Below are 23,022 nucleotides of genomic sequence, written 5' to 3' on the forward strand. Positions count from 1 at the left end.
GTGCAACAAGGGTAAGGTAAAACAATCAAACTTGTTACAAAATATTAATCTGAACTGGTATATATATATCCTAATTAAATGCGTTGATGCTTGAATTTAAACTTAGAAATAGTCATTATTCTATTTACATAATGGAAACTGATATTTACAAAGCAACCATAAGTAAAGTAACTATTACAAGTGTACTTTAACTCTTTTTTTTTAAGAGTACTCCATTCCTTTTAATTAGTTAATATGTGAGAGTTCCATGTTAAAAGATACATGGAGATTATATCTTGACCGAATATGATCTTTAATGCCACTATCTCTATTATTCTTGAAAAATATCTCAATCATCTTTGAGTCATTACTTTCTCTTAAAAGCTAAGTTTTCTTTGTAGATATTACTTAAACAAGTTAATCTATCTAACCCGATTATTAAATACACTGTATTCATATTTATTATCTCAACCCGATAATGATAACTCACCTATAACTCGAATTTCTCTTTAAAACTTATAAAAACTTATTTACAACCCTAATAAACTAGCTTATAATTCAAGTAACTTACAAAAATTTAAATAAGTATACATCCGATAACCCGTTTATGATTCTTAATAAATAAATTGTGTTTGTGTTTTGCATTATTACGACCTAACATGAATCTAACTCAATTTTAGACGGCCATCTCAATAGCTTAGCTATTCAGCCGGCCTGTCTACGTGGCAGGCAGGTGTGATGAATAATATTAGGCTTTTCCATAATGCAGTATGAGATTCCCAACATTTGTTGGAAAAAGAAAGAGAAATATTCTTGAAGGCATCTCTACTGCACAAACGACCAAGACGAAGACGGAGAAGCAACTGCAGCATTAGAAGATAGAATCAGAGAGAGAGAGAGAAGGGATTTTTCCGTATCACCCCCTGGATTATTAGATTTTTACTAAGATTCTATTGGCACTTGATTCTTTCTCCCTTAGATTTTATTATATTTCATAACAAAACCATCTGATCCATTTTAAGGGTGTTCTTGTCATTATAAAAGTATTGCTCAGTCAATAGAATTTCTTTTACGTATTAATTATGATTAGTTAGTTTAAAGTACTGAGACAGTACTTTTGAGAGAGCACAATAATTATGTTTAAAAACTTAATTGCGGATAATGGTTGGTGATTTGTGAAAAAGAACCCTACAATAGTGGTGATGTGCAAAAAGAACCCTAGAAGAGAATCAAGGAGGGTGGGTGATGGTGGGGTCCACAAATGGATAATATCGAGGAAATGGTGGTGAGAAGAATCACCTGACGGTTGACCTGAGTCAACCAGTCATCTTGGCAACCACCCAGGCCTCTCCACTCCACACCACTATAAGAAGCCATGCCCTTCCATAAAGCTCTCTGCAACCAAACTCACAACCTCTCAATTAGTGAGCTCTCGTTTGCACTTTAACCTCTCTTCTTCTCCCCTCCTTCTCTCAACCATGGCGCTCGCGCACAAAAAGAAACCTGTGGACCTCGAGAAGGAGGGCAGAGTCATCTTCGACATGCTCGACGAGCACTTCCCACGTAAAGGAAGGAGACAGCCACCCACTCCTGCTGTCCAGTACTACTACCCAAGGTCATTATGTGTGCCAAGCATCCACTCCACCGAGGAAGAAGAAACTCTTGATTGCATTCAAGCAGCCAGAATTCACGGTGGAGTCGTCTTTGTAAGTCACCCACATCGGAAGAAGGTTGATAACAAGCGTCCAAACGAGTCAACTTTTTACCTTCGCCCAGCTTGACCTCTCTCTCTCTCTCTCTCTCTCTCTCTCTCGCTCTATATATATATATATATATATACTTGGTAGTTTTAGTGGTTCTACTTGGGTTTTAGCTATGTATCCTACTGTGTGAGATAGGCAAAGCCCTTACGCTTTACCCATGTAAGAACTTCTATGATAGTTTAGATATATATATAGTGTAATAATATATCTATGAGCTTTGGTGTCGAATACTTTCATTAACTTTTCTTTTCCAGGAATATACTAATTTAATGATTAATCTATCAAAAAACACTTCACGTTTTAGCGGAACCACACAGAAGAAGTGAGAGGGGGGCCTAGGCGCTTTTTTTTGCATATATCCTTTTTTACACAAAAGTCCTTATCTTTTCGGTATGTTTGCCAAGTAGCCAAGTAGGCTTCTCCTTTTGAGGTATATTTGCTAAAAGCCTAAAACGATGGAGACTCCCTTTAATTCATAAGAAATATTCTCAATAGATATCTTGAGATTAACCTCATCTTATATATATATATATCCTCATCTGAGAATAATTTTTTTAAAAAAAATGTATACATGTATAAATAAGAAATTTTGGAGGGGTTTACAGGTAAATAATCGAAAGTTCCGGAATAAAGGATACAAGATTATTAAGTTAGGTCTAGGACCACTTAATTACTGTACTCTGAGTACCTAATTCTTTGGTTATAAATGTTTGGAAACCCACCATGCATGGATCTTGTTAGACTAATTAAATCAAATTCTTAGGGGGAGTATCAGAGTATGATTGTAATTAACACGTAAATTAATAAGAAGCCTGTGAATCATTGTTAAGGATCGATAAATAAACACAATATCATTTTCTCAATTATATATATTTGGCGTATCTCTAGCTTCCATAATTCCATCTACAGTGCTCGAACTAAAATTATTCAAAAAGTTCAATTTTAAATTGCAGAGTCACCAAAAATAGCCATTCGACACCATAATTAGAAATTGCAGCAGGAGAAACAACATGATCTTAATTAGTATATTTTACTAAATAGGAGGCTCTATCTATAATAATAATAATAATAATAATAATAAAAAAAAGGACTTTATTTATCATATAGTTCAAAATAAGGTATTATTTATATTTATTTATTTAACTATTTAATGAGGTAAGACTAGCAATATTTAATTTATGATCTCATATTTTGATTCTATGTTAACTCATATTAAAAGGTTTTTAGGTATATAACCCTTCAAAGCTTCATATTTGTTTGAATATCCTTCCAAATCTATTGTTTTTATATGGATGCCCTTTCAGTTACTTTTTGATAACTATATATTAAAATATAAAGCATTTAATAGAGTAAAATGACAAAGATGCCTTAATTTAAAGCAACGTATAAGAAAAGAAAGAATAATTTTGTCTTACTACTGTTAAACTGAACAAATTTATCTTTTGCTTAACTTTTATAAATATCTATGTAGAAACAAGGATTTTAAGGAAACTCATACAGAACCAAGTTGTTTAAAGGGTATGCATGTAAATATCAAATTTAGAAGAGTACATATATATATATATATATATATATATATATATATAAAAGAATCCTATTTTAAAAGCTTATGTAGTTATAAAATAATTTTGTCCTTTATATTTTAACATGTATGGCTGGTTGGCCGCGACAAATGGTGATTATAATCTCTCATAAGAGAACATCTTTATTGGCTAACTTGCTAAAAATAAATGTCTCGCACCATAATTAGAAGGAAATGTACGTGGTTGTAAGAGTATCTTCTACTAAGGTATATATAACCGCTAACAAACTCTTCACCGTCATTCACTATAGTTAGAACCTAAGTAGTTACTGTCATGAGGTATATATACGCAATGTAATTTGTTCACTCTTGCTCCAACTCCCAACTTTTCTTCTCCTCTTTTTTCCTCGATCTCTTCCTAGCTAGCCTTTGAGGAAGGCGAGTTTAATAGCCATAGCCATGGCTTCAAGAGTTGCCCTCAAGCTAGCGTGCCTTGCTTGCTTGGTTGTGTGCATGGCTAGACACGTACGTGGTACTAAAGAGGTGTTTGACGTGACGAAATATGCCGCCTCGTCTGATGGCAGCGCAGAAGATAACAGCAAGGTAATTAACTTCAATATTGAGAGGTAATTAAGTACATCCATAATTCGATACACTTTTAGGCCTTCTCGGATGCTTGGAATGCAGCATGCCACTATGATGGAGCTGCAGCTTTGGTGATCCCCAAAGGAACTTTTTTGGTTGGCCCAATAGATTTCAAGGGCCCTTGTGTTAGCGACCCATCTCCAAGTGTTCAAATCCTTGGAGAGCTCAAGGCTCCAACAAGCGTCGCCACTTTCTCTGGGCGTTCTAGTTGGATTGAGTTCAGCAACCTGCATGAATTTGTACTTAATGGAGGTGGTATAATTGATGGCCAAGGTGCTGAAACTTGGAAGGGTACCAATTGTCAGCATCAAAAGAAATGCAAGCAACCTCCAATTGTACGTAATGTATCATAAAATTTAGCAAGAGAATGGTTTAATTTACCCACGAGATTGATGTGATTATAATCTTCGGATGTGTTATCTCAGACTTACGTCATCGGTGTTACTGTATGCAGTCAGTAAGATTCATGAAAACCGTGGGCGGTCAGATCTCCAACCTCACACTACGTGATAGCAAGGGATTCCATGTTGCCTTCCACCATTGTTCATCGATTACCATCGATCACCTAAACATTTCTGCCCCTAGTGACAGCCCAAACACCGACGGTATCCACATCAGCGGCACTGTGAACATCAATGTCACTAACATCTTCGTCGGCACTGGCGACGACTGCATCTCCATTGGCCCTGGATCCATCAATGTCTCCATTTCAGATGTTACTTGCGGCCCAGGACATGGCATCAGGTTCGAGACTAATAGGATTACGATTCAAGGTTTAGGATATTCACATTTCCTTTTAGATTGATCTAATAGGCTTCTTATTATTTATAGTGTGGGTAGCCTAGGGAAGTACGAGAATGAGGAGAACGTCGTCGGGGTGAAGGTGAAGAACTGTACATTGTCTGATACGACAAATGGGCTCCGAATTAAGACGTGGCCAGCATCACCACCGAGTGAGGCTTCTAACATTACTTTTGAAGACATTATTCTAAAGAACGTTTCCAGACCTATCATCATAGATCAAGATTACTGCCCAATTCACCATTGCAGTGATGAGGTAATCATGCATTTTTCGTAATTACATTTCTAGCTCCACTATGGGTAAGAATATTTTGTTAGTTTTTCTTTTTCAAAACAAAATATAGCTTCTCCTATCCAAACATATATAAGGCTCAAAATTTTGATTTACATGCAGCCATCTCGTGTGAAGATCCGTGATGTGGTATTTAGTCGAGTGACAGGAACTACAATTAGCCCAATTGCAGTTACTTTGTCATGCAGCAGCTCTGTGCCATGCAAGAATGTTCAACTTCAGGATATCAACTTGGATTTTGTGAGCTCGGGTGTTTCCGAGATCACTTCATCATGCTCCAATGTTGCGGGGAAGGCTTTAGGGACCCAAAACCCTGAACCATGCCTTTGATGCTATTCTAATTAATGCCATTTGCATGCACTCATCTAGCCTAAAGTATCTCGACAGATACTTAGATTTAGTGCATCCCAATATAAGATATCTACCAATAAAAAGGGAATCGAGTTAACTAAACAAAATACAATAGAATATCCCTGCTCCTGCCCAAGATTAGCTAACCAGTTAGCAGCCTGGTTTGCTTTCCTAAAGCGGTGAGAGGAGGCAGAATTAAACAACTTGAGGAGGCCAAGAATATAATGGACGAGTCTTGTGTTGAAGAAGATTGACAGAGTTTAATTCATGCTGATAGTTACACTATACTTTCGTTTTGTATTGGAGATTAATATTGGAAGAAGGTTTCATAAGATTATTCTTCTTTTATTTGCTTCTGTAGATGGAAATAAGAGAGCCCTATTTATATCAAGTTATTGTATTCAAAGAAGAATAAAATTGATTACTACTTATTTGAAATGCTCCAACCAAATTAAAGAAAAGCTAATGCTAATTGAACAGGAAAGCTGATATCTCATGTATAATGCCCAATTATTTCATATGATCATACTGCACGTATGTGCCAAAGTTCGAACTAGCTGATCATCCCTCAATCAGGCCTATTACAATTGAACTTTATATAGGAAAAAAGAAAAATTTCAAGAAAGTGCTCATTATATGTCTAGGAACTAATCCTCCTCTTTTCATTAATATTTGTAAAGAAAATTCAACTCTTATATCATTTGGATTAACAATACAAACTATTTTCCTCCTCCGCTCATCTCTATATAATTTAAAGACTATTAATCAAGCAGTCCGTGTAGAGTAGATATGGTAAGTTAACTATCTAACTTAGAATTCTCCCGAACTTATTTGTTATTTATCTACGAGTTATAATTTATGTGGAAAACACTAAATTTTGAGTAAATTTTTTTTTTAAAAAGGATAAAAGAAATTGAATTATTGAACTTACTTCACTTTGTTGGTTACGTACGTGGGAGAACAATTCGAACTTATGATTTAAGTGGAACACACTAATTCGTATTGATTATACCAACCCAACGAGTCAAATAAGATAAATAATTAATATTGTTGCAAAGACAAATGTTATGATAGAAAAAAAAAACTCAAAATAATAAGAAGTAATTGTTGAATAATTCACATCATCATTCATATAAACAGCTACTTTAGCTTTGAGATATGTGTAGTTTTGATTGGAGCTAATTAGTGATGATGGTCAATTTAGGTTCATGTAAATAATATCATATATATGAAGGCTTGAATTATATTTTATTATGAAAATATAATAAGAGATTATAAGATATACTTATGCAGTAGTATAACTGTATGAGGTCGGCTCGAATGGAAATAAGGAAGAATAAGTAATTCTTGACCCGAAGCACGTCGTTTTAAGTGGTATCTCTCTCTTCCCTTCGCCCTCAATTTGGACCTCTTCAGATCTTCGCTTCCTCCTCCAATTTCCACCGGTGGTGAGGTGACGAGATCCCCGGCTCCGCCTCCATGAACTCCTCATACTCCGGCAACCGTCCCCAAAGAACCGCCACCTCCTCTTCCGCCGCCGCCGCCGCCTCCTATGATTCCTACCAATTCGACTTTGGTCTCGGCTCTAATCGCAACTCCTCCTCGTCCCGCCCCTTGAGAGACCAGAAGCCGAGTCTCGGCACCGCACCAACCCCTTCCACGAAACCGTCGGTCCCATGGACTCACCAACCGTCGAAACCCTCGTGGACCCACCAGCCCGTCGCCGGAGCGGCGGCCGGATCAGGATCCGCCGGTTCCGCTTCCATGGTCGGCGATATCTTTGGCAAGAGCTGGGGCTCCGCCGCTCCGGCGGCGTCCTCCTCTCGCCTCGGGATCCCTGAATCGAACCCTAATCTCTTCGGCGATCTCCTCGGATCTGCCCTTGGATCGGGGCGTAGCGCTAGCAATGTTCCCCTCAAAGCCGCAGCTCCTGCTTCCAAGAATTCCTTCTCGATGGGTAAGCTATCCGACTCCCTCCCCAAATCCACCGCTTCCGGCATTGGTAGTAACGCTGCGATGGGAACCACTTGGGGATCGGCGGATAGCGTTGGAAAGGTTTCATCTTTTGGTCAAGGAACCGGTATGATTGGGAATCCGATGGCCAGTGGTGGTCAGCCGATGAAATCGGCATCTGGGATGGCTGGATCAACCCCGATGAATAGTAAAAAAGATCCATTTGGGTCGTTGATGGACTTCGGGTCTAAACCTGCAACAAAGGCACCGTCAGTTTCGTCTAATTCTGCCAAATCGAGCAGCAGCGGCGGTGCTGATTCCACTTTCGGGTCGTTCCATAATGCTAATTCCACTAAAATTAATGATTTTGGAATGCCATCCCAGAGCTTTACATCTCGGCAGCCATCGCAGCAGCCAGATCCGGTTAAATCCGGAGTGGATCCATTGGATATGCTCTTCTCTTCGACGACCACACCTGCCCCTGCGCCTGCGAATGCTAAGGGCGTATCGGAAAGCGAGATGTTTTCTGAGATGAATGATTGGGATACGGGTGCTGAATTCGGGGGGCATGATGACGGTGGCACGACCACGGAGCTTGAAGGACTCCCGCCACCTCCTGCCGGCGTGACGGTTTCTGCAGCCAAGACTAAAGGGATGGATAACTATAAACAAGGGCAGTTTGCTGATGCTATAAAGTGGCTGTCTTGGGCTGTTGTTCTCTTGGGGAAATCTGGAGATAATGCTGCCACTACTGAGGTCTTGTCCTGCAGGGCTTCTTCTTACAAGGAAGTTGGCGAGTATAAGAAGGCTATTGCTGATTGTTCCAAGGTATTAGATAGAATGCTTATATAATCTCTTTATTTCTCTTGTAATATGTTGTCTAGTGGTTTTTAATATATAGACGCTCTGCGATGTACAGGTACTGGAATATGATAAGGAGAATGTTTCAGTGCTATTGCAGCGGGCTCTTCTTTATGAGAGCACAGAGAAGTACAGACTGGGGGCTGATGATCTGCGGATGGTTTTGAAGTTTGATCCTGGTAACAGACTTGCAAGAAGCACCATTCACCGTTTGAATAAATTGGCGGATTAGAGATATTTTGGCATTCTTGCTCTGGATTATTGCCTTTTCATCTTAGATGTAAGCATTGATAAATACTCTGGTTTGTCTGCTTATTTCTTATATATTGGGGAATAATTATGAACTTGTAATATCAAAATGTGCGTTTATGTATGTTAAGAAACTTGATTTCTGATGATTCTTTGATATGTATTATTCCATGCTGTTGTCAAACCTTTTAAACTTTATCAATTGATTGTTCTGCTGCATGTTTTTTTAAATCATGCTGCTACGGCCGCATTGTCTTGGCTTTGTTATACCACCAAATTGATGTGGCTCAGATTGTTTACCAAGACCCAGAGTGCTTAAGTCTTTTTGTTTTCGATCTTGCTGATAGTTTTCCTGGCGTTTTCTTCCAGTGGATTATTCATTTGCTTATTTCTCTTGAATATGGTTTCTTATATGAACTTTTGTTAATTGTTGCTAACTATGGTTTCTATGAATATTTATCTTCAGGTTTATCTAGTGATTCTGAATGTGCTTATCCAAAATTTTGGCTTCTTTGTAAATGTTGATCTGAGTAACCTTTACGTCAACTCTTTTCATGCCATGCAGATAGATCATCCATCGTGACTAATCTTGACATTATGTTACATTTTGCATTCTCTCTTGTAATCTACAGAAGCCTTTTAGTTCTCAATCATCGTTGGGGACATTAATGAAATGAAACATTGAAACCAATTTTTGGAATCAATAACACGTAAACATCTCATGGGAAGAGAGTTTTCTAATTTTTTTCTTCCTTGTCACTGTGAGAGCTTATCCTTTTATTGGTTTAGAGGACAATATTGATTACTGAAATGCATTATAAATGCAAATGCAAAGTATATTTATCGAAGACATAACTTTCCAACTAATATACCATGTTGGAGTTGAAGCTTTCTGGTTGTCAAAAGGAGAAATTTAAACTTTTGCATGTAATGAAAAGTTGTATTGCTTGAATTTTCCTTTTTGATTTTTTAGTTCTAAGTAACAGAATAGCTAAAGCCCCGTGTAAGCCACCACCCTTATATTATTGAACAGATCTTGTCTTTCTCCTCTGAGGCCATCAGGAACTTTTATGAGATTCTTGGAAGGATCCCAAAATTTTTGTTCAAACCATTGGCAGTTAAGCTCAGGATATTTGTGAGATTTCTGACATCTATCTTTAAGTAAATTGCTATAATGAAGAACTAGGTCTTACTCATGACTTGTGATTCAGATTTCAGTAGAGATTGCATTTGGTTGTGCAATATTTTAACCATCGTTGATCAGAATTTGCTAGATTATGGTAATTGTAGAAAAATGAAGGGATGAGTTCCATATTGTTTGCATGAGTTATAGTTCATCAGTTCATTGATCGTCTAGCGATAGCAGATGATTTGTCCTCCAAATGCAGCTTGACCTACTTGATGATGTTGTTACTACGAGTGATTTAGACGAATGATCAAAATGTCAACTTGAATAAAGAAGAGATGTTTAAGGTAATATAATTGCCTTCCTTATATCAATATCAAAAAGGTAAAGAAGGATTGTATCAGGAGCATGTTGATTCTCTAAAGCTGTGGAAATTTTTGATATCACTGACGAAGTTTTAGCCTCTGTTTGTTGGATCATGGGGCTTGGCAGTAGGTAGGCAATATGTTTCCTGTCGCAAGTAATTCAATTTTTCTTTCATTCTTTGTAAGAAGTATAACCAATTGACAACTTTGATCTAAACTGCTAATTATAATCACAATAAAACTTAAAAATGTATACAAATAGACCAGTAGATTGACTTGCTAATATAGATAGAATGTCATATTCTGGTTGTACGTAGAGAAAAAGTAATAGGGTGTGTACGTAGAGAAAAGTAAGACAGACTCCCAGGCCCCAGGTGAGCATTTTGTAATCGTGACGGTTAATTGATTAAATTTTTTAATTTTCTAAGTCAGGCCTCATTAAAATATTGAAATTTGTGGAGTAAGGTTATTATTTAGATGCGTGTCTTTGCTTAGACCTGGACAAACTGCGTAGTTGTGTTCAATTTGACTAATGCCATCTTTGTGACTTTGTTATTATCAATTTAATTCCTATGTATCATTTTCTCCCTTGGAAGTGCTGAGGTGCCCCCAGTGAGTTGGAGACGGTGGAATTTGAATTAAGATTTTTCCCTTTGTTCGTGAAAAGGATACTTAAATTAAATGCATAAAGCCAAAAAAAGAAGAAAGAAATTGGATTAAGTTTGGGTTAATTAAAATCCAGTGCTACCACTAAGTAGATCCGAAATAGATAGCCTTTATTCTTAGGGCTAGGTCATTGTCTTATCGGGTCAGATTTGGATCCGTGTTGGACTTAAACCGAATCTAATCCACTTCAGACAATAGAATCAATATGAGCCCGTTCGATCTCCGGATGACGTGCTAAACTTTTAATAGAATCCACCGTGTGATGCCGGACACGTCACAGATCCTTCCCTGAAACCTTTTTTTGTCTTTTTCTAGTTGGCGCTTCTTTTGCGTATCGCCGCCTGTATTTTAGCCTTTTAAACCTCTACTTTATATATATATATATCTACAAGTGGACTCCTCGTTTTGATGGAGATTTGCAGAAAGGTACTTGATTTTTTTTTTCTTCAAAATTTTGGACTTTCTTATAAGAGATGGAGCACTTAGCTAAGTTATACATGGCAGATTGTAGCAGCATCACAATCGTCAAGATCAAATATTTATAAAAAGAATTTTCTTGAGTATATAAATTATACCGAGTGTCAGTAAATGGCACATTTTTATTTCGAACATATTTACTTTACTTTGTTCAATTAAACTGTCGTTACATGCAACTGGTATCACGTTTTTAGTTTGAGCGTTACACTTAGATTGTCGTTACATACATACTAACGTATCATAAAAGTTGTTTAAATGTGCAGATAAAAAAATGCGTAGCCTTCCTCCTTCAACGATACAAAAGATCTTTACTAGTTAGACAATACGCGTGATTCATACTCAAAATAATACTTTGTAATAATTAATCTCGATCTCGAAAGAACATATTTATTAGAAATCAGAGTAACTAGCAAAAATAAATAGATGAGACCTGCGCTAACTTAATAAAAACAAAGAATATACTGAAAATATTCGTACTAATAAAACACTTGCAATAAAGCTAAAAAGAGGCTTTTAACACACACACACACACACACACACACAAAAAAAGAAGTGAAAAAGAGGCTTTTGCGATAAGATTAAAATGTAGGTGGTGGTATGCAAAAAGCCGTTATATGTGCAACCATAAAAAGAAGGAGAGCAAGAAAAAAAAAGGAAGGAAATTAGAGTCAGAAATATTTCTCCTTCATACAAAAGAAAAAGAAGGAAAGTAATATAATGAAAATAAAATCTTCCGAGCTGCGGGCTTTGTGTGGCCTCTCGTACCTCGTTATCTCTTACTTCTTCCCTTCCATCTCTCTCCTCTCTTCTCCTCTCCCTCTCTAGAATTCTCGATCGTATTCAATCTCGCTCGTTGGCTTCTTTCTCCAGTCGCCCATTGGATTGGAGTTCCCCAAGAGTTATCGAAGCGCTTTGCCCGAATCGGAGGCGGAGTATCGAATTCTTGAGTTATTCGATTGGTTCTGCTTCGAGTAACTGCGGTAGCTTCTGATTCTTGGGTGTCGATGAGATTGATCGACACCCAACTCGAGGGAAGAGATGGCTTCGTCGCCGTCCATGTCCGGTAGGGTTTATAGCAAAAAGAAAGAAAAAACCTCTTTTTTTTATTTAATTTAATAATTAAGCTTGGTTTCTTGATTTTTTTTGGGGTGACTAGGGTTTAAAGGGGTTTCTTTGGAATGCGCAGTGTCTGTGGAGTGCGTGAATCTTTGTAATCTTTCTAAAGGGGAAGGGAGCGGGCGATACGAATGCAGCGTGCTCTCGTGTGCTTGGAAGGCGCCGAGGGTTCTCACTGGGTCCCTCGCCAGCACAATGCAGTGCTCGTCTCACCACCATGAGGGAAACGCCAGATGGAGGAGGAGGAGCTGGTCGCGGTGCCCGGTGAGTTCTTGGTCACGTCACGACTACTGGCTTGTTGCTTTTGTGGGACATGGGTATTGGGCTTCCTTATTTGCTCTTTAGTTTATCTCTACAATTGGATTTGTAGTTAATGAAAGATTGAATCTAGGGCCGTAAATATAACAATTTTGGCTTCTCCTGATGTTTGTACGAAATTTTCAATTGATTGGAATTAGAGGAAATTTTCTGTTTTGGGAAAGTGCTGCTTATTATTAGCTCAGTATTATTTAATTTTTGCTAAGAGCATTATTAGAATACTAATTTGTCTTCGTAAAATTGGTTTAGTTCATAACCCATTCATGTGTACCAAGATGCAGATAAAGTTGTATGTGCCATGATTTAAGGGTTTTATCTGATATGCAAATTAGTTTTCTGCAAGATCTATGTATATATGGAATGAGAGACATTTTTCAATGAAAACCTAAAAAACAGCCTCAACAAGATTGAGCTCCGTAATATTTTTTTTCCCACATACATGTTGACATTTTTATTAGAAGTTAGTATTGTTAGCCGATTATCATAGTCATGAGAGATTGTTGTGGGTATTCATTGCCTCTAATTAAGACGGTAGAAACAAATAGTGTCAAGAAAGTTTTCTTCTAATATCGACTTTTCAATGGTGATATTGGCTATCATAGTTTATGTTTATTATTACAGGCTACCTGGAGAGGTGAAGACTTCAACCATAGAAAATTGACTTTCAGAGGAACAACTGATTTTTTTTCGTCTGAAAGGTTTATTAGATCAGACATTCTTGTAAATGAAAAATGGACACTTTATTGCTCTTCTTCATCCTCTGGCGGCCCTCCTGATGCCATTTCCCCAGAATCACTATGGGAGGTATGGAGAAGTCTTTCATTTTGCTCTTTCCCTTTTCTAACAGGTGGTTATCCTGTTTCTGTTATAATGCTAGTGACACCTTACTAATTACTATTCAATGCTGACATATGCAGGAGACATATCACACAATGACATGCTACTTTTGTAATTAATAAAAATATTTATTTTGTTATTGGAATAGTTGGGACAAAATTGATGCATAAAGTACCTCCCTTTTACTTTCCAAGGAGATCTTCCAGCATTCAGTATGGCTGGTGATTTGTACTTTTAGATGTGAATATGCAATGCTTGTCTCACTATGCATAGGACTTATGCTTACCTGTGCTACTAAGTACTGACTTATATATATAAAGGATGAAATGTACAAAGCTAAATTCTCATGGTGGGTATAGCATATCTACTAGTCATTTAGTGACAATCTTTTTGCATTCTTGAGTATCTTAGTATCTTGCAGTGCCACATGTTTGGACATAAGATGCTATATTATATATTATGATCCAAATTATTAATGTCAAAATTTTAATGAAAGTGGATTAGAGAGCAAGGATCTAATGAATATATAGAGCAGGAAATATTTAGTCCTTCAATAGCAATAGCTTTCCCTATCTTGGGTCTGAATGGGATCAAAACCCCTAACTAGAAGAGCTGAATTTGGTGGCATCCTTTTACATGTCGTTAAACCAGTTGTCAACCCAGTTAAGGAGCAAAAGAATTGAAAGGAGGGGACATTTTAACAATAAAATAATACAGCAGTTGGAGTGGAACTACCTTTATCTGCTATTATAGGTTTACATTTCTTTTGGATATGCAATGACTAATAGATATGTTAAGAGGACTAAAAAGATCTTGGAAACAGCTGCAACTGATATCTGGAACCAATTCCGTGTTACAGTGGAATATGTGTTCTTACCATTCAATCTTGCAGGTCTGTCGTTGGAATTTATTCTTGCAAGCTAGTTATGTGCTTGCGTTCTGTGCTTCCAACCTCAACTATTATTATATCCTCTAACATATGACGGCAGTACAATACAATTGCCAATTTTTTATCCTTTTGTTATGATTTGAGTTATTGACTTCCCATTAAGGTTGAGACTGCTGATATGAATAGTAGCTTATATCATTCTTTGTTTACTATAATTAATATCAGGATCTGAAGCCAGCTATTTCATATCTTGCACCAGAGGAGTTGAAGCTCGTGCATGATGCTTTAAAGGTAAAAGTTATCCAAAGGCTTAGGAATTTTTCTTTCTCTTTGGTTTTAATCAAAATTTTGCTGTCTTTAAAGTAACTATATTCGAGAACATTTGTGGAAGAGAATGGTGACATTATGATGATCTTGTTTGTCAGTGCAGCTGGCTTTTGAAGCACATGATGGTCAGAAAAGGCGAAGCGGGGAACCCTTTATCATTCATCCAGTTGAAGTTGCTCGCATTCTTGGAGAACTTGTAAGTGATAAATCACATAACTGACTTGATATTAAATACTGTTATCTTCAGGTGAATTTACTAAAATTGTCAGGCATATGAGCATTTATTAAGTGTCTTGCATAGGTTGAACTTGCTGTTTACTGTTCAGGAACTTGATTGGGAATCAGTTGCTGCTGGTTTATTACATGACACGGTTGAAGATACAGATGAAGTTACCTTTGAAAGAATAGAAAAGGAGTTTGGTGCAACTGTCCGGCACATTGTTGAGGGAGAGACTAAGGTACAATTCTGCTCTATTCATCATCGTGTGTGCTTTGTTTTTCTGTAATCCACAATTCCACATGTAATTTAGGTTTTCTTTTATCTAAAAAAAAACTAGGTGTCAAAGCTGGGAAAGCTCCAATGCAAAAATGTTGACAATTCAGGACAGGATGTAAAAGCTGATGATCTAAGACAGATGTTTCTTGCGATGACAGAGGAGGTATTTCCTTATTTGTCTTCTAAAACATATTTTATCACCATCATGCAAAGTTAACTGAAAACTGTTTATTCAGGTTCGTGTAATTATTGTCAAATTGGCCGATCGATTACATAATATGCGTACTCTTTCACATATGCCCCAGCACAAGCAGGTACAATAGTTGTGCTTGTTTTAGGCTAAATGTGCAAAACAATTCACCTTATTTAAGAATTGGTCCATATGCAGTCAACCATTGCTTTGGAGACGCTGCAGGTGTTTGCTCCTTTGGCAAAGCTTCTTGGAATGTATGAAATAAAGGTATCTCTTGGTGCAATTAATCTGGGAAGTGAATGTTGTTTTTACAAATTCTACGGAAGCATTGCTTAACAATGTAATTCTTGTTTGTTGTTGGAACTACCTTACGGTGCCTTCTAGTCTGGTGCTAAACCTGTGATTCTGAATTATTGATGTAGGATAATTTCTGGATGTTATGCCAATTACTTAATTTAGCAACCATATAGATCCAGCAAGTAATATCCTCCAATGGATGTCATTTTTTCTGGATCACTCAAAAGCTTGAAGTGAATTTGATTTTCTCAATTGCTCTTGTAAAGTATGTATTATTACCTGAGTTTTAGGGAAACCTACATATATATCCCTCCAATTACAGAAGTGGCTTAAAGCAAATGGCACAATTAGTCATCCCTAGAAAGCATTTTATTAGACAAGTAATACTTGAATAACCTAATGCAATGATGCATATGAAGGTAGAGTGTTGCTATGATTGATCACTTCTGCAATAAAAGCAACTTTCTGTTCTAGGTGGTCATCCTATTATTTAGAATGGTTTTATTGATTGGGAAAGGTTCGTGTTTATGCATGATTAATTGCTTCATTCATCCTGTTTCCCATAAACCCTGGATGTCCCTCCTGCTTCCCATGCACCTCCCTTGGCTATAGTGCTATGTCATTTTTGCATCAAGCTACAACAGTTGATTGAACTTGATGGCTCTAAACTGAGGAAACTTTGCATACTTGTGTTTTATCCATTATTGTGAGTATTGCTATCAAATTCTTTACTTCAATTATTTCTTCTTTCTTTACCACATCCTACCCCTAGTGGGATTTAGTTTCAGATTACTTGATGCACTTTTAAATGTCTCTACCAGCAAGTTATGCTGCCAACTTATTGTCAAAAATATTTAAGCTGGTATGCGGTGTGCATTTTCAATCCTAAGTAGCTTCCTTTCTTTCTTGTTCTTGAAGCATGAACAAAGTACCTCAATATGGACGTTCTTTTACTTCATCTTCTCCATTACTACAATTATGTGCAGTAGATATAATCATTATTCGGAAAGGTTCTGACTACAACATGTAATTCCTTTGAGAGGATTCTAATTTAGAGATGCAATCTTCTCTGTCAGTGTATCCATTGGTTAAGCCTACAATCCTGGGTTACTTTGATATTATAAAGGGGTTGATAACTTGATATATTATTGGAAAGCTGCATGCATGTAATGTTTGAGACAGTTAGCAGGGTGCTCTTCTTCTTGAATCTTATACTATTTGTCAATCTTGGTTCTTCCATTTCATTAATATGGATCTTCTCTGCAGTCAGAGCTGGAGTATCTGTCCTTCATGTACACAAACCCCAGTGATTTTAATGAGCTCCGGAAAAGAGTTGAAGATCTATACAGAGATCACGAGAAAGAGCTAGAAGAGGTATTTGCTTTTCTACGAAGAAATTACTTTAACAAATACCTTAATTTCATAATAAGATAATATCCAATTTTTGAAAGTACATATGTTTTATGCCCTTTATAGGCAAAGAAAATTTTGAGACAAAAGATCGAGGAGGATCAGTTTCTAGATCTCGTGACCATAGAAACAGAAGTACGTTCTGTATGCAAGGAACTTTACAGGTGAAACATCAACTCCTCTTAATATTACTTTATTAGCTTTGACCCTTGTAATCTGGTGGCATGCTGGTCACCTATACCATGGGCATATGCATAATATGGGATGCATTAATTATTATAGTGAGATTAAGGAAGATTGTAGGAAATCATTTTTAAACATTTATGTTTTATTAGTTATAGTTTGTATTTATATGGTCGGCACATTTATCAATAATTCTTATAGAAGTGTGTAAATATTTAGATCCAGTGTCATGGATCTAGAGTTCAAATGAATATGGTTTAGATTCTGTTAGTACGCTTCTGGGTGAGCACATGCAACTGAGCTATGTCAAAGTATATATACTGAAAGCTCATTGAACTGCTTCACTTTCTGCATCTATGGTTCTCTTGAATATCAATTTCCTGCTCAGGAAATTTTCATGGAATTACCTCAATTTTGAGGTGTTCCTTGCTGATACTATTTGTTATTGCTCATAATGCACATGTTCATGTCACTGTTTTTCATGCAGGACCTTGTTTTTTATGTGATAAAATTTTGTTAATTGCAATAATTTAATGATGCTATTATTGAATTATACAGGAAGAGAAATAGCTTGATTAGTGGGAAACAACTTGTTTTGACTTATATTGTCTCTAAAGTGCGTTGCTTGAAGGTTGACATATTACTAGACCATCACCATCCTGCTTTATACTGAAGCTTGATTAGTGGGAAACAACTTGTTTTGACTTTTATTGTCTCTAAAGTGCATTGCTTGAAAGTTGACATATTACTAGACCATCACCATCCTGCTTTATATTGAAATTTGATAATCTTTTATATCTCTTGTTTGGATTTTAATATTATCAAGCTGTCAGTTAATAGTAATGATTGATCCCATGTCTTCCATATCTTGTTAGTACTTTCAATCAGCTTCTCTTTAGTATCCCTGTTTTGGCTCTGTTCCCTGCAACATTTGTATCACATAGCGTGCCTAGGTTTTGCTGATAAGTGGTGCGCCCTTCTTCAAACATATAGAATCCTGCATGTGAAATTAGAAGGATCAGATTACATGGATTTCATCAGAACAGATACTTTCTTTTTCTTTCTATGATCAAATTTTGTGAGTGAAGTTTCAATTGCATTCTTCAAGTTTGCAATTGAGTGACTGCTCTTTAGTCATTTGAATGTAAATATTGTAGTGCATGTTATATTTCCTCTTTTCTTCTCTTATTGATTATTCAATTTTTGAATCACTTTCAGCATTTACAAAGCTGTGCTAAAATCCAAGAGCTCAATAAATGAGGTCAACCAAATAGCACAGGTTTGTCTTCTGATAATTTCAGTAAATAGCAGATTGTGTCTATAGACTCTATACTACTCTTTCCCCTTAATTTTAAGCAAATTTCATTGTACATATGCATCCAGCTTCGGATCATTGTAAAACCCAAAACTTGCGTTGGTGTTGGGCCTCTATGTAGCGCACAACAGGTGACATAATTTCTATCAATTTTCTTTTGTTATTGCTTCATTCATCATCACTGATACTCTTCATTCTCACATTTTCGTAGATCTGCTATCATGTTCTTGGCCTTGTTCATGGCATCTGGACCCCTATACCACGAGCGGTTAGTTATCTACATTTGCATCTCTTGTCATGTTCTTTATCTACCTGCTAGCAATTTCTTTGCACCTAAGACTATGAACCCTAAACTGCAGCCAAGAAGGTAGATTATTCTGCCCACAATCAGCCTTATAGCTTTTATAGGAAGGTCCTCTATTGTCTGATTTTGCTTTGCCTGAGAACTTGGCAAAAATCTACAGAGGTTGATGTCATGTTGGCATAGAGCCCTAGAGTAGTATCAGACTGTCTATTCTTTTGAAACTTTCCCATATGTGATTTGTTCTATACCTCTGTGCTTGGATGATGATAAGTTGCTACCATTCCTAACATGATATTACTGCAAAGCAGATGAAAGATTATATTGCAACTCCAAAACCTAATGGCTATCAAAGTCTTCATACAACAGTGATACCTTTTCTGTATGAGAGCATGTTTCGTTTGGAAGTTCAGGTTTGTGCCTAGACATTGTGAATATTGGAAGTTCAAATTTTCAGTATGCAACCACTGATAGAAGAAATATTGTTATTTTGTTATGCTGAATCTTTTTACTAATTTCTTTTTCCTATTGTTAATGTTGGCAGATAAGAACAGATGATATGGACTTGATAGCTCAAAGAGGCATTGCTGCTCACTACAGTGGAAGAGGAGAGGTTTCTGGTATTGTGGGGTATGGAGTGTCTAGTGGAAGAAATTCAAAAGGAAAAACAACAGGCTTGAACACCACTGGCATTGCACTCAGGGTATATAAGTTATTCCAAATTACACAAGCTTTTCTAGTTAAAGTTGTTAAACCTTATTTATGGTTATTCCATGTCAACTTGAAACTTTCTTCCATACAGTAATATCTGAACTCTTGTAGATTGGTTGGCTCAATGCAATTCGAGAATGGCAAGAAGAATTTGTTGGTAACATGAGTTCTAGGGAATTTGTAGATACAATCATGCGAGATCTGCTGGGCAGCCGAGTCTTTGTGTTTACACCAAAAGGAGAGGTAATTTAATGTGAGGAATAACATAAATTATACCAGCAATTTAATACCATTTTTTCCCCAGAAAGTAACATCTTCCTTTTGCAGATTAAAAACCTGCCTAAGGGTGCTACTGTAATTGATTATGCTTATTTGATACACACTGAAATTGGTAACAAAATGGTGGCAGCGAAAGTAAGTTCTAGAGTTTATGTTATACATTTAGCTGATACAATGGAGAAAAGAATTCATCTTTCCCCTTTGCAGGTCAATGGTAATCTTGTTTCGCCAATCCACGTTCTTTCAAATGCTGAAGTTGTAGAGATCATCACATACAATGTTAGTATTTTCTGTTAATTCAACTTTTCTAAACTGCTTTCTCTGGACCTGACAAGCAACTTATTAGAACAATTTTGGGTTAAAAGTTACTTGCTGATGTAATCTCTTTCTCACTCTCTCAGGCACTATCAAGCAAATCTGCTTTCCAGAGGCATCAACAGTGGTTACAACATGCTAAAACTCGTAGTGCCAGGCACAAAATTATGAAGGTAGGCTCTTTTGACATGATATATTAAGTTATTAACCTTTTCTCTTCCGTCATCTGATTATGACAGTAACATGATATTTATTTGTTCATTCAGTTCTTGAGAGAGCAAGCAGCACTTTCTGCTGCTGAAATAACTGCTGATACAGTAAATAATTTTGTTGCTGATCTCGATGATGAAAGCACCTATGAGCAGATGCTCCCCCGCATGCCCAAAAAGGAAAGGAAATCCATATGGGAGAAAATACTGAATATTGAAGATTTATCCTTTGCAAATAGAAAGCACAGAGATCTTGTGCATGTTCAAAATACTGTCGGTATGCCGAAGATTAATGGGAAGCACAATAAAAATGTTCAGAAAATGAGTCTGAAAGTTAATGGCAATTCAGTGATTCTACGTGATGGCTTTGCTGAATTCATGCACGCTAATATTCCTACATATAAGGAGGTCTTACCTGGTTTAGAAAGCTGGAAAGCCGGTAAAATTGCTGCATGGCATAACGTGGAAGCCACTTCTGTTCAATGGTTTTGTGTGATATGTATTGACCGAAGAGGTAAGCTTTATTTTCCATCACAAGTCTGATCTCATGTTGCGAGTTATTCTTCTTTCATTTTCTTTTAGCATAGGCCTCAATATGTAGGGTAATTGGAGTCCTACATTTAGAGTCAATATTCCTTTTATCCTGGATCAGCTTTGGTTCAGTCTACAGTCTTCATAATCACTTGTCAAAATTGGCTATAGATCGCTCATTGCAAAGTCCAATAGCTGTTGACAGACTCATCTTAGTATGCATATAGTGGATGCACCGTTTCATCCAAAATTTAAATTCATGCTCCAACATCTAAGCCCTAACTTCAAACTTTTGAAGTTCTCCTTATAAATTATTCCCCCTTCTCATTTCTTGTTGTATGGTTAAACAGACCTTAGTTCCAGAGAAAAGTACATTCAGTTCTTTCTCATGTTCAAATTCTTTCCAATCACAGGGATAATGGCTGAAGTAACCTCAGCATTAACAGCTTGTGGGATTACGATATGTTCTTGTGTGGTGGGTCACGTTAAACTTATATAGACTTATTTACCAGATGTGTATCATAATTTTAACCTTATCTGTTCATATGTTGATTAAGCAGGCAGAAATTGATAGAAGAAAGGGAATGGGTGTCATGTTGTTTCATTATGAGGGAAGCGATGACAATCTGGTATGTCTGCATGGTGAATTCCTCTCTTCTTCTTGTTTTGTGTTCTTCAGTAAACAGAATTTTCTATATGATTAAATTTGCAAATGCAGGTAAGTGCTTGCTTAAGTGTGGATGTGATACTCGGTGTTCTTGGCTGGTCTGCTGGTTGTAGCTGGACTAGTCCCTTGGATAATCACAGCTTTCTTGAATGCTAATGTGGATAAAGCCTTGCAAATTTGTACAAGCAATGATATCAGAGTATTCCTGCAGGCAATAATAGCTGTAAGTATTAAATTTTGTGAACAAATAAGATACAATTGAAAAGGTTCAAGGAGTTCTCAATTGATTTATCAAAGACCATGAAATAAAGCCAGCAGCAGCTGATTGAGCTCATCGGTGGTAAACGAGGGGAATGTACATAGTTAAAGAGTAGCTAGAGAATTTCTGAAAATATACAAGCCTCTATGATTGTAAAGGCTTTCTTTTTGCCAGGGTGGAATAAAGTTATTTACCAGAGTATCTTGCTACAATGTTCTCCGAGTTATACAATCAATATACCTCAGCTCATGTTATCAGTAGTCTGTCCGTGTATGTTAAAATTTTGGTATGGGTTGTTGTTTCACTCTAATTAATTTCTAGTGACAATGAGCATATATTCATTAGGTTTGGATTTTGAACAGCTATCTAGACTTTGGATATAGATTATAAACTTTTTACTTGTTGTAATAACTTTGATCAACATTCAGCACAGATTTTGAAGCAAAAGCTACGCCGATCATCACACTCGACACCTCCACGTGGAGATATCGATTCCGATGGCCGACAGCACCCCACCGTCCATATCTCCTGTTCCTAGAACCAGCACTAATCTCGGAAAACAAACGTGCCGCCAATCACCGTTAATAGATTGAATTCCAACCCTTAAAACTAGTAACTGATTACTTCCACAGTGACAAGACCGTAATTCCAGTGACATTACGGGGTATTTAGGGAAATCTAGTTTTAAGTAGGACGTTCTTTGGTGGGTTCGCTTGGTACGACGGCTGTCTCCTATTGGATAGACAGCACGTGACCCACAAAATTCTCCCTCTCTTTTACGTCCTTTATTTTATTTTCAAATAATTCCACTACTTGATTGATCCGTCTATTGCAGTACTCTCTCCTACAATTGGTTTTTATTTTTAAGTTAAACAGCAGATTAACTGTTTAACATAATTCAGGCCAAAGCGACCCCGGGAATACGAACAAAGTCCTCCCAAGTGGTTTTGGGCAGTTCTCCTACTTCCATTTACTTACTTTTAGCTTATTATTCGCATCTTACTACATAAATGTCTCAAAAAAATATTTTGAGTTCAAGTTACCTTAAAACCAGATATTTTATTGCTTTTTAAAAGTAACGAAATAGAAAACTTAAATTACTCCTTGTTTTGGTCTCCATGAAAAGAATAAATTTATTCAAAATTATTTGAGGATGTTAAGGTCATTTTATATTTATATATATATATATATTTTTTAATTTTATTATATAAAAATTATAAGAAGATAGTTTTGAGTATATGTGAGTAATAAATATCAATATGGCATCGTAGTGTCGGAATGATAATGAAAATAAAATATAGTGTATGAATGATAAATTC

General features: G+C 36.6%; 3 protein-coding genes across 6 annotated transcripts; all 3 read left to right on the top strand.

Annotated features, from left to right (window-relative positions):
• The first annotated feature begins 3,663 nt into the window (after nucleotides 1-3,663).
• Nucleotides 3,664-5,726, top strand: LOC140791154 (exopolygalacturonase-like). 2 transcript variants are annotated; one of them, XM_073141564.1, is made up of 5 exons: nucleotides 3,664-3,867; nucleotides 3,927-4,244; nucleotides 4,364-4,653; nucleotides 4,741-4,966; nucleotides 5,105-5,726. In XM_073141564.1, the coding sequence occupies exons 1-5, from the start codon at nucleotides 3,724-3,726 to the stop codon at nucleotides 5,330-5,332; spliced, it is 1,206 nt and encodes a 401-aa protein (XP_072997665.1). In that variant the 5' UTR covers nucleotides 3,664-3,723; the 3' UTR covers nucleotides 5,333-5,726. The 2 variants fall into 2 exon arrangements, with proteins under 2 accessions (XP_072997665.1, XP_072997667.1); XM_073141566.1 differs by having other exon boundaries at nucleotides 4,750-4,966.
• A 927-nt stretch (nucleotides 5,727-6,653) lies between these two features.
• LOC140791298 (uncharacterized) lies at nucleotides 6,654-8,600 on the top strand. Its single transcript, XM_073141806.1, has 2 exons — nucleotides 6,654-8,134; nucleotides 8,226-8,600. Exons 1-2 carry the CDS (start codon nucleotides 6,833-6,835, stop codon nucleotides 8,397-8,399), a joined length of 1,476 nt encoding a protein of 491 aa, XP_072997907.1. The 5' UTR covers nucleotides 6,654-6,832; the 3' UTR covers nucleotides 8,400-8,600.
• Nucleotides 8,601-11,703: 3,103 nt separating this feature from the next.
• On the top strand, nucleotides 11,704-21,963 carry LOC140791239 (putative GTP diphosphokinase RSH1, chloroplastic). Of its 3 annotated transcripts, none has more exons than XM_073141683.1 (24): nucleotides 11,704-12,113; nucleotides 12,207-12,430; nucleotides 13,106-13,288; nucleotides 14,436-14,501; nucleotides 14,641-14,733; nucleotides 14,864-14,995; nucleotides 15,095-15,196; nucleotides 15,270-15,347; nucleotides 15,422-15,493; nucleotides 16,790-16,897; nucleotides 17,000-17,097; nucleotides 18,335-18,395; nucleotides 18,500-18,562; nucleotides 18,643-18,699; nucleotides 19,044-19,145; nucleotides 19,277-19,435; nucleotides 19,555-19,686; nucleotides 19,771-19,857; nucleotides 19,930-20,001; nucleotides 20,124-20,210; nucleotides 20,304-20,760; nucleotides 21,191-21,252; nucleotides 21,338-21,406; nucleotides 21,496-21,963. In XM_073141683.1, the coding sequence occupies exons 1-24, from the start codon at nucleotides 12,089-12,091 to the stop codon at nucleotides 21,598-21,600; spliced, it is 2,694 nt and encodes an 897-aa protein (XP_072997784.1). In that variant the 5' UTR covers nucleotides 11,704-12,088; the 3' UTR covers nucleotides 21,601-21,963. The 3 variants fall into 3 exon arrangements, with proteins under 3 accessions (XP_072997784.1, XP_072997785.1, XP_072997786.1); XM_073141684.1 differs by having other exon boundaries at nucleotides 12,237-12,430; XM_073141685.1 differs by lacking the exon at nucleotides 11,704-12,113 and having other exon boundaries at nucleotides 12,248-12,483.
• The last annotated feature ends 1,059 nt before the right edge of the window (nucleotides 21,964-23,022 follow it).

This window comes from Typha latifolia, chromosome 6 (assembly GCF_019914945.1).
Source record: "Typha latifolia isolate L0001 chromosome 6, TyphaL0001v2, whole genome shotgun sequence".
Lineage (NCBI taxonomy): Eukaryota > Viridiplantae > Streptophyta > Magnoliopsida > Poales > Typhaceae > Typha > Typha latifolia.